The sequence below is a fragment of the Asterias rubens genome, chromosome 7, assembly GCF_902459465.1.
Source record: "Asterias rubens chromosome 7, eAstRub1.3, whole genome shotgun sequence".
Taxonomy (NCBI): domain Eukaryota; kingdom Metazoa; phylum Echinodermata; class Asteroidea; order Forcipulatida; family Asteriidae; genus Asterias; species Asterias rubens.
The window spans coordinates 7073967-7085735 of record NC_047068.1 but is presented as its reverse complement, the minus strand read 5'-3'; the positions used below and the strand labels follow the sequence as shown (position 1 = coordinate 7085735).

The window sequence follows — 11769 nt, the reverse complement described above, 5'->3', positions numbered from 1 at the left end:
TCACAATTCATGATGATCAAAATCATGTGACTGAATGTTTTGCTGAGCATTCTGGAAAAAAAATACAGAGGCTTAAAGAAGCCATGTGCCTTATATCATTTTCTAATATTTTTGGAGATTTTGTTTTTTAACCCTCATATCAATATTATTATTAATATTAAAATTTAAACATCAGCTTGTTGATTCAATTATCACTGTTTATTCATACGCTTTATTGTAAACATTAAGAAGAAAAAAAATATATAAAAAAAATCAGATTTGGAAGCCAGTAATTATTCACACATTTTATATTTTTATAATTTTTTTTTATTTTTTCGCAAGTTACCATGGTAATTTTGAAAATTTAATAAAAAAATATTTTTAATAAAATGAAGGCAACTGCTGGCTATAGAGTCATACTAAGAGTCTCAAAGAACACTTGTAGTCACTGCAGATGTTTCTTCCATGTATGGCTTCACCGGGAAACCATACTTTCTCGTTTGCCGTGAAAACAGGAAAAACTCGAAACAACTGGGGCCAGTTGAAGTCATCGAAGATCGGTGTGTGGTGTGAACATTTCAATGTCCATCAAGTTTTAATATAATGTTTGCATACTTCATATTAACGAATGAAGATTAGGGCATCGGTTGATATATGGCATCATTATTTGTTTCCCAATTCAAAGAAAAAGGCATAATAGCGTGAAAACTGGTAAGCGGAGGATACGATTGTTGCGAAGACCACGAGTTCGTTTTTGCGGGTGTGAGAATCTATGAGTAGAGGTACCAAGAGACTTGGTTCAAGTCCAAATGAGAGTCCTCAAATTTCAGTCTCATGTCGCCTAACTGAAAAAAACGAACATGTGCCGCGCGGGACTTGAATAAAGTCTGAGCATGGTCTGAGGTACCAGGCGCCACGCCATGACTTGTATATAGATGGGCATGACTCGGTGACGAATTCCGAATACTGCACAGGTTGCCCTACCGCCTTGACTAAAAGACTACGGGAACAGAGTCGCTCAGGTCTGCGCGCATGCGCGTATTAGTACACATCAAGGCTAAGCACCGACGATGTTTACATTTCGTCTTGTTTGTAAACATCAACATGTGATCACTCTGTCTAGTGTCGATCAGTGCACTGTCACTGTCATGACTGTCAACTCGGAGATTCTTCACTATAATAAGATTCCACCAAAACGAGCTTGCATAGTCTTGCCACAATCCTGCTAGTATAATTGATATAGGTAAGTGGATATCGGATGGCAAAGAAAACGAGAGTTTATGGTTTATCCATAGTTTCACATTATTTATACCATGGATGGAGGTAGGTTTATTATAGTTAGTATACCGCGTAACTGATTTTGCTGAATTGCCGTGGTGAAAGGCACTGTGGAAATAAAATCACAACAATAGAAAAATGGTGGGGCTTTAAAAACCGGTCAAGCGATAAACCTTCAAGCTCACATACATGTAGGTAGGCGTAGTACCTGCTGGTGTGTTCTGCCTTTGCATTACAGTGTGGCTACATGATGTAGTGGTAAGTCTTTAGATAGAGTAGTAAATGTAAGATGAAAATGCAAAATAATGGTTTGACCTAGACCCAATTGCAACAGAAATGATTTAAGCAAGTGGCTCTTGAAATCCTCCCAAACAAAGTATCAAAAGAGTGTAGGGAAAAGTATGTATTGAGTAAATAAAAAAGGCCACTTTTGCCTCTAATTTTACTATGTACATGATTGATAGTAGATGAAATGTGACAGATTTATGACTTTTGTAATGGGACCGAGATACTTGGGACCAAGATGACTGGGACTGAGATGACTTGAGCCCAAGATGACTTAGGACCAAGATGACTTGGGACTGAGATAACTTATGACTGAGATGACTTTGGATCAAGGTGACTTGTGACCAAGATGACTAGTGACTGAGATGACTTGTGACCAAGATGACTAGTGACTGAGATGACTAGTGACTGAGATGACTTGGGACCAAGATGACTTGGGACCAAGATGACTTTGAACCAAGATGACTTGAGACCAAGCTGACTAAATTGGGACCAAGATGACTTGGGACCAAGATGACTTGGGACCAAGATGACTTGGGACCAAGATGACTTGGGACCAAGATGACTTGGAACCGAGATGACTTGGGATCGAGATGACTTGGGACCGAGATGACTTGGGACTGAGATAACTTGTGACCGAGATGACATTGTGACCAAGATGACTAGGGATCACGGTGATTGTGACCAGGACGACTTGGGACTGAGATAACTTGGGACCAAGATGACTTGGAACCAAGATGATTTGGAACCAAGATAACTTAAGACTGAGATGACTTGGGACCAAGATGACTTGGAACAAAGATGGCTTAAGACCGAGATGACTAGTGACTGAGATGACTTTGGACCAAGATGACTTGGGACCAATATTACTTTGGACCAAAATGACTTGGGACCGAGATGACTAGTGACTGAGATGACTTGGGACCAAGATGACTTGGGACCAAGATGACTTGGGACCAAGATGACTTTGAACCAAGATGACTTAAGACCGAGATGACTTAGGACCAAGATGACTTTGGACCAAGATGACTTGGGCCGAGATGACTTGGGACCGAGATGACTAGTGACTGAGATGACTTTGGACCAAGATGACTCGGGACCAAGATGACTTGGGACCAAGATGACTTGGGACCAAGGAGTCTCGGACCGAGTTACCTTTGAAAGCATCTCTGTTCTTAAAATGATGGCTGAATGTTATGGTTTCAATGATTCTCTTTTTATTTTATATTAATTTGACAGAAAGGAGAGAATCTCACCAGTCTACAATTTAAATCACAGCGCGGATCGTCTATAATAGCTGAAAGCCATGATGTTTCTCCTAATCTTCATTATATGTTTCCACATCCCTTCATCATGCAAAGCGATGAGCAGTGGTAGTCAAAACAGCAATGACCAAAGACCTAATTTCATCATCATGTTTGCTGATGATTTGGCATGGGGTGATCTAGGGGCTAATTGGGGTCAAGGTGGACTTCCTAGTGACACGCCATTTATGGATCAGCTAGCAGCCAAGGGTACAAGGTTTGTTGTAGTCTTGGCCCAAGGCGTCAGTGATCGATAGTGGATAGTGTACTACGCTCAAATGTAAGTCGCCACAGCAATCCCTCCTACTGTATGATTTAACCAACTTGACTGCCTCGCACTAAACCGTCAAGTTGGTTTTAAAAGTCATACCGAAGGAGGGCCCGCTACTGAGCAAAGTGCACTATCCACTTTCCGATCACTGATGTCTTAGGCCAAAACTCGGTTTGTTGTGGCGAAGATCTTTACTCTGCTGGGGAAAATTTCATAGAGCTGCTTGAAACAAATGTTTGACAATTTCTTTGTGATATTTTGGCTCCCAAAATGGCGGACAGAGTAGGTGCCTGTAAGTGCAACCTTGCTTCCAGTCGTTTCCTATGAATTTTTGGTTTCTTTCCCAGAATGCCTTGCTCGTTCATAACGCCTGAGCGGACCGACAAACGACCTACAAGTGTCAAATAATTTTAATTAAGCGTGCACGTAAAGCAGTCACTTATGGTTAAATTTTCAGTGCTTCCCTTCCAGGGGTTAGTGACGAGAGGTATCGATACGGCGCGCTGCTCATAGTAGCGAGGCTGGTGTAAGTGCGCTGCGCATTGTACAGGGGGTTAAATAAAGGATCGTACAAATAAGAAGGCAGGAATGAGTGCCTCTAAAAAAAAATTTCTTGATGAGTTGTTTTTCACCTTCCAAAGATTTACAGATTTCCATGCTGCTGCATCGGTGTGTACACCCTCCCGTGCCTCCCTGCTGACAGGGCGACTTGGCAAGAGGACTGGGGTCGTGGCTAACTTTGGTTCAGCTTCGGTTGCTGGACTGCCCTTGAATGAAACCACTTTTGCAGAGACATTCCAAAATGCTGGATATCGCACCAGCATGATCGGCAAGTGGCACCTTGGGATGCATGGGCCGTACAGTCCTGTTCACAGGGGTAGGTCCTGCTGTGGATTTCCCCAAACTCTTCTTAACTTAGGATTAATCTTAGGACTAAAGGGCCAGTCACACTTTAGCGATAACGAAAATGATAACGATCATGACGCAAAGAGAACGCATTCTATTGGTTGAATTGCTCCACGCGTAATACATGCACGATTATTCAACCAATCGAGGACGTGCATTGTTAACGTGATCATTATCATTACTAGTTATTGCTGCTGTGTGACTGGCCCTTTAGGACGAGTTACCCATCTTACTCGTCCTAACTCGAAATAGGATTAATAGGGGTAGGTCATGGATTCACTTTTCACAAAGAGCTTTGATTGATCTTAGAATGAGTGGTGTCACAAACTCATCGTATAAATCGATGAATCATAAAAGGGCCTTCAGCTTTCAAATCTCTCAAAATGTTGCTGTCTGGTAGCAGTGCGTAATTAATGATCGTTTTTTAATATACTGGCATGATATTCTTCCTACTTAAGTCTGGTTTTCTATTGTTTTGCTTTCAGAAAAATCACATAAATTTGTTTTAAATTGCCTAAAAGTGTCTTTTAAAGGGAAGGTACACGTTTGGTAATTACTCAAAACAAATATTAACTTAAAAACTGACTTGGTAACGAGCATTGGAGAGCTGTTGATAGTATAAAACATTGTGAGAAACGGCTCTCTTTGAAGAATCGTAGATTTTGAGAATGAGGTAATTTCTCACTGAAATATTAAAAGGCTTCTAGCCAGAAGTCTTTTATTCCTATCTGAAAGCACACAAATTCGTCCAACAAGGGTGTTTTTTCTTTCATCATTTTCTCGCAACTTCGATGACCAATTGAGCCCAAATTTTCACAGGGTTGTTAATATGTTAGGATACACCAAGTGAGAAGACTGGTCTTTGACAAATACCAAATGTGTTCAGTGCGTTTAAAGACAACCACATATATACACGGCGTATTGTCAGCCCTTGTACTACGACCTTTTTCAAAGGGCCAAAATAGCGTGTCTGATAATATGGAGTTATTTGGATTTGTCTTTGTCTTTGATCAGGGTTTGATTCTTATTTGGGAGTTCCTTACAGTAACGACGGGGGATGTATGGACAACCCTGGGTACAATCTACCAATGTGCACACCATGCCCGAAGGATGAGAATAATCCCATGATGTATACAAATACATCCACTGATGGTAGGTCAAGAGGGTCAAAGGTCAGAGGGTCAAAGTTCATAGAAAGTCCCTTCACTACAGTGACCCTATCCTCCTCGCCTAGGTGCATCTTTGCCTGATGCAATAATTGTATATAACCCAAATCCTGTCTGTTGGTCTCAAATAAACTGCTGAACTCCTCTGCTAGTCGTGTACAAGTGGGATGGGGACACTAGTGGTACATGCATGCTACTCAAAATAGAGGATCATTGTCCATTACAAGGTGCAAAAGTGAAGTTGCATAAACATAACAAAATCTTGTACTACAACTGGTCAAGACTGTGCTTTGTCTTAGGGACTGATCGTGGCTTAGACCTGGTTCTAGCTTTAGCACTGTCCGCCTGTTAGAAGTCCAATACAGATAGCGTGCGTTGATGAAATTATTGATGGAGCTCATATCTGGAGCCCAAGCTATGGTTTTCAAAAAGTGCCTGGGTCCAAACAGTGGGCGCCAGGTTGTCTGCTACCACCTATCTTTACATAGTCTCGCATAGCATACTTATGCGCGCAAACAATCTGCATGTTAGACCACAATGCCTTCATTTTAAACCAGGTCCCAGTTGCATGCTTCTGTTATTGCCCTTGTTGCTCCTTTAAAAGTTTCCCATTTGCTGCAAGATTTTCCAATGGAAGTGCCCTTTACAAAATGAAAATGGTCTTGCTCTTTCAAAGATGAAAATCCAGGCCTGCAGTAGGGCCTACCATCTTCATATATTCCCAATGTGACATACAAGATTTAAAAACTCACTCGACAAAACCAAGAACTTTATGCTTCCTTTTTTCCTTTGTCTGTTCAGGTTCTTGTGCGGAAGGATTAGGTTTGCCTTTGATTGAGAACACAACAATTCTTGAGCAACCATTAAACATGGAGACTCTAGCTGGGCACTACAAGAGTCATGCGGAGAAGTTTATTAAACAAAGGTGAGGAACTGGAGTTTTTCAATTTAATTTTTTTTCTATCCAAATCACATTTTAAAACCTGATGATGTTTGCACTTGGGTGTTCACACTTCCATTGCTCTTGTCGTCATTCGTAATTGTCAGTTCCGCCTTCAAGAGCGCCCCCTTTTTTCCCTTCTTTTTTAACAGAGGATAGGTGGTTTTTAACTGTGGGTCGATTTCAGGGGACATTCTTTGTGGCAGGACGGCTTTGTAGAGGTGCTGGTCACCTGTTCCTCCTCGCCACTCACTGGCTTGATATTTTTTAGCTATAATGCCTCTTTGTATCTTTATGTATTGATTTGTATATTTATATTTGTATGCCAGTGTTAGGTCTAATAAAACTAAAACTAAGGTTTCTTTAATCAAAATGGAAACAATCTCTTTTGATTCTCCTCAAGGAAGGTAATTTTGAGAAAATGTGGTTGTTTCTTAGAACTGGAAGTTGGACCAGTTGCTTTGAAATATTTTGGATTGGTCAGTAATAATCTAATATTTTCTTGCAAGGTTTTTGATAAAAAATATTTTGTTTACTTTCTTTAAAAAAAAATACTTGTAAACTATTGTACCCTAATGTGTTTCTACCCACACACCGATGTGTGTATAAGTTGAGAAATTTGGAATTTTTGTTTATTTATAAACAACTTAAAAAATCCATTGGCATTACTGTAGGAGTAGGATTCGAACCCACTACATTAGCCATAAGATTCCCAAAAGTCAACCATTGTCAATGTCAATTCAGTTGTGCTTTTTATTATTTGATGTCTGATTTTCTTCAGTGTACAGGAGGGCAAACCATTTCTACTCTACGCAGCTTTTTCCCACGTTCATGTCCCGCTTCTTTACAATCCAAAATTTGCCAACTCTTCCGCCCGGGGACCGTTCGGGGACACAGTGCGAGAGCTTGACGATACAGTCGCAGGAATAATGGATGCTGTGAGACAGGCAGGAGTGGAGAGTAACACGCTGGTTTGGTTCACAAGTAAAATAACAAAGTTTTCTAGTCTGGTAAAAGCACTGGACACTGCTAGTAATTACTGCCAAAGAAGACTTGCGTAACAACTTATTTGGTAACAAGCATTGAAGAACTGTTGATAGTTTAAAACATTGTGAGAAACGGCTACCTCTGTGTTAACCTAGTTTTTTAGTTTTTCCCACTAAAATATTTGAATTGATTTCAAGACCTCAGCTGTGGTCTCGAAATCAAGCATCTGAAAGCACACAACTTGTGCGACAAGGGTGTATTTCTTCCATTATTCTCTCGCAACATCGCAACCAATTGAGTTCAAATGTTCACAGGTTTGTTATTTTATGCACATGTTGGGATACACCAAGTGAGAAGACGGTCATTGACAATTACCAGTAGTGTCCAGAGTCTTTAAAGTCTTACTCCCTCGGCCCATCTTGCCCTCAATCCTTCACTCTCCTCCACTATTTGGTCACTCAAGACCAACATGTTTTTAATCAAGATATGTCGGTATGCCCGACCAAATGATAATCAATTGTTATTTGGACCTACAGTCTGTAATCCTCCACAATCCTTTACTCTATGGTCACTCAACACCAACATGTTTTTACTTGGATATGTTGGCATGCCCATAGAGAAAGGACTACATGCACTTTCTCTATGCTATGCCTGACCCATGTGATATTCAATTGTTATTTTGGCCTACTGTCCTAAAACCTTCAGACAACCTCTTCTTGAAGAGGATATTGGATGTTTTGGTGATCTGTGAAATGTTTCTGAAATAATAAACAACAATAAACTTTAATTTTTGTTAAAATTCGCAGCCAAAAGTTTGTATTTGGGAAAACCACTAGCCTGCAGGACTTTGTTTGTTTCCAGTGGCTTTTTCCAGCACCGTTAGTCAAAATTACAAAATGTTAACCAATAAATCAATTTAAAAATTATTTTGACACTGGTATGATTTTGTTTTCTTTTGCCCACTTATTTAGGTGACAATGGTCCCTGGGAGTCTAAGTGTTCCTATGCTGGAAGCAGCGGACCATTCCTTGGTCTCTGGCAAAAAGAGAAAGGTAATACTGTATAATTTATTTTAGTTTAATCTGTCACTCGGTGATGCTGAGGGCGCTTCAACATTCAGTATTTTCCTGCAAGTTATTGTGGAGTTCTACATTTTTGAAGTATGAGACCTTATTTTAACATAGTACCATGAAATGGTTTAAAAATTGCTGTGGCACAATATGCCGCCATTCAAACCAGAAACACAGGGCGAACCCCTTTTCTTTTCGTAAAAGTGCACTGGGATCTTTTATATATGCATTACAAATCACATGGAACCAACAGCTTTACATCCCATCCCAAGGACGCAGCAATAATGGCTAAGTGTCTTGCTGAGTAAAGGACACAAGTGTCGCGACCGTGACTCAAACCCACACTCTGCTGAACAGAAACACCAGAGTTTGTGTTCGATGCTCTTATCTGCTCGGCCACGACACGTCGTATGTTAATTTTTTTTAAATACAGAGAGATATAGACCGTATTGAAAAACCCCTTTTTTGCTATGAAAGTCGCCATCTTGTAGGGCAAACTGTATGCGCGTCCAAACGCATTCATCAACAAAGCACGCAGCACTCCCGGTTAGATTTCTACAGCACATGCACGCACACACCAACGCACGCGCGCACAGATGCCATCTTGTAGGACAGATATTTGAACGGTGACGTCAACCCTCTTCTCTTAGTAACATTTTCCAGTGAGTTGACCTGTCTTAGTTTGAACAGGGCATAGTTTATCGTTCAAAACCTCATAGGATGATATTGAATGGTCATACAGTAGGAATGTTGACCAGATATTATGCGAATACATTTGCCACATGATCACATAGTGTAGGCTGACATTGTTTAAAGGAACACGTTGCCTTGGATCGGTCGAGTTGGTCTTTGAGAAGCGTTTGTAATCGTTTGTTGTAAAATGCATATTTATAGAAAGATGTTGTAAAAGTAGATAGAATACAATGATCCACAATAACTTGCCTCGAAATTGTACTAACACGGTCAGCCATTTATGGGAGTCAAATTTTTGACTTCCATAAATGGCCGACCGTGTTAGTTCGCAAAGTAAACGGAAAACCACGCGATTTAGAGGCAAATTTGTGTGGATCATTGTATTCTACTTTTAAAACATCTTTCCAACCATATGTATTTTATAACAAACGGTTACAAACACTTTTTAGAGACCAACTCGTCCGAGGCAACGTGTTCCTTTAACTTGCATTCCAAACCAGTCGATGAATATGGGATTGAGGCATTGCAATAGGTGAGGTTTCAATGTACATGTACATTTGGTTTGTGATCACACCATGTGTGTATCTACTTGCTGGGTAGATTATGTTCTTTTGAGAACTTGTCTTGCTTTATATTTTACTACCGCAGAGTATTGGAATTTGGGAGACTTCTCAGTTCTGAAAAGAACTGTCCTGCCTTTTAACTACTACCTGGGTGGAAGATAGAAAATTTGCAGGGACTACTACTTTCGCTTTACTGCATCGAGGGGACTTATCGACTTCACTTCCGCGGATGAAGTTAAACAAGTATCGGTAAACTTTTTTGGAATAAAAATAACAAGCATAAACTAACTTGAGTTGTTTCTAATCCTAGATGGTGGAGGTAGCACAGGAAAGCTGACGATATGGGAAGCGGGTCACCGAGAGCCGACCTTTGCCTACTGGCCCGGTCACGTACCCACTGGTCGTGTCTCCGATTCCTTACTCAGTGCCTTGGATATCTATCCCACCATTGCATCTATAGCTGGTATCCCGCTACCTAAGTATCGTAGCTATGATGGAATGGACATCAAGGATGTACTGTATGGAGGATCCATATATGAGCGAGTAAGATAATAATTTGTTTCATTTTTGTTTCCTCCTTAAATTTTGTTGTAAGACGCTTTCAGAGACATAGGGGCGTCCCCGGAGAATTTGTCCCCAAAATGAGAAATTAACAAGACAACAAAATTTTTCATTTTTGGCTTCCTCCTAATATTTTGAAAGAATGAGAGGCTTTCAAGGAGACCAGGGGCCTTTTCCAAAATTCACCTTTGGCTTTAGTGCCGATGTCCTAGGGAATTCTGTGTGTGTACCCACCCCCCCCCCATCCCGAATTTCTGTACCAAATATGGGAACTTAACATAGGCTACGGGAGAATGATTCAAAAGAGGGTGCTATCAGAAGAAGTTTGTACACAGTTCGTCTTATGCAAACAGAATCTCCGGGAAACAGAATCACCTGCCACACTGGCGAGGAATCCATATTAAATTTTTGAGCAGTGTACATTTTTGCTCGACTATTTCAAACATCAGAGCCTGGAGCAAGAGACGGAGCCTAAAGGCCCGGTTACATAGGCCTTGATAATGAGAGCGACAACGAGAATGTTAACAATGCACCCCCTTGATTGGTTGAATGAGCGTGGGCGTATTCTGGGTGGAGCATTTCAACTCGAAGACTGCGTTTTTCTTGCGTCATGATCTTATCGTTTTTGTTATTACTGCAGTGTGACTTGGCCTTAAGGCAAGTCTGGCAGCAGACTTACCAACTAAATGAATTCATTGTCCAGATATTCTTTCCTTTTTTTTATAGACACTTTTCCATCCAAACAGCATGGCATCAGGAAAGCTGGGAGAGATTGGTGCCGTAAGGCATGGAAACTACAAAGCTGTGTACCAAACAGGTATTGTTGAAGTTATACTATTTATGTTGGAATCTCTTTAAAAAAAAGAAGGGGGTAGGAAGTCTTAAATTATTGGTCATTAACCTTTTCACCGTCTGACCATGCACTAGCATGGTCTTGAATGTTACTTAAACTATGCCAAATTGCATTATGGTATCATGTGGTGAATGCATCTACACAGTAAATACTCAACCCTCCTACTGTCTGACCATTCAATATCATCCAACGTAGTAAACTACTTTACTTCAGCGGGAGCGTTTCTCACAATGTTTTATACAATCAACAGCTCTCCATTGCTCGTTAATAAGTTAAGTTTTTATGCCGACAAATATTGAGTAATTACCAATAATGTCCAATTATGCCTTTAAAGATCAACCACCTGCTCAATTTTCCACAGGGAGTGTTCGACCATCCTGTGACGGGAAAACCAGCTCACCAAAGTATCGCAATCCTCCCCTAATCTTCAACCTCCACAATGATCCAGCCGAGTCCACGCCCCTCGTCCAAACCACTGCCGAATACAAGGGCGCCCTCAACGTCATTGAGTTGAGCCTCAATGCATTGAACAATGACATTACGAGAGACAATACCACACTGGCAAATTACAAGTCAGATCCACAGTGTCAACCATGTTGTAATCCAAAACATGTGGTGTGTCGTTGCAATGACTAAGTTTTATTTATGGGCGTCATTGCCGAGGGTTTTCTTTTAGAGGATCGAATTCAAGTTCTGATGGTTTAGTCATCGGGGTTTGGGTTTCGAAACCCGGTCATGACACTAGCGTCCTTCGAGAGCAGGACACTCCTTTAAAATTGATTCTTCTGGTTTAAATGGGTACCTGAGAGGGTAGATAGAGTTGATATTGTGTTTGTAAAAATCTTTGGAGCGCCACGGCAGCCCAGGACTGTATACTCCCCAGGGAGCTGGAAAAAAAAGATTACAGGATTGT

The 11769-nt window shown here is 40.8% G+C and overlaps 1 protein-coding gene across 2 annotated transcripts; it reads left to right on the top strand.

Moving 5' to 3' along the window:
• The first annotated feature begins 1047 nt into the window (after positions 1-1047).
• Positions 1048-11515, top strand: LOC117292633 (arylsulfatase G-like). Of its 2 annotated transcripts, none has more exons than XM_033774759.1 (10): positions 1048-1222; positions 2782-3063; positions 3759-3994; positions 5038-5175; positions 5991-6114; positions 6911-7113; positions 8088-8168; positions 9753-9985; positions 10730-10820; positions 11218-11515. In XM_033774759.1, the coding sequence occupies exons 2-10, from the start codon at positions 2849-2851 to the stop codon at positions 11490-11492; spliced, it is 1596 nt and encodes a 531-aa protein (XP_033630650.1). In that variant the 5' UTR covers positions 1048-1222; positions 2782-2848; the 3' UTR covers positions 11493-11515. The 2 variants fall into 2 exon arrangements, with proteins under 2 accessions (XP_033630650.1, XP_033630651.1); XM_033774760.1 differs by lacking the exon at positions 1048-1222 and adding an exon at positions 1438-1515.
• Positions 11516-11769: the final 254 nt, after the last annotated feature.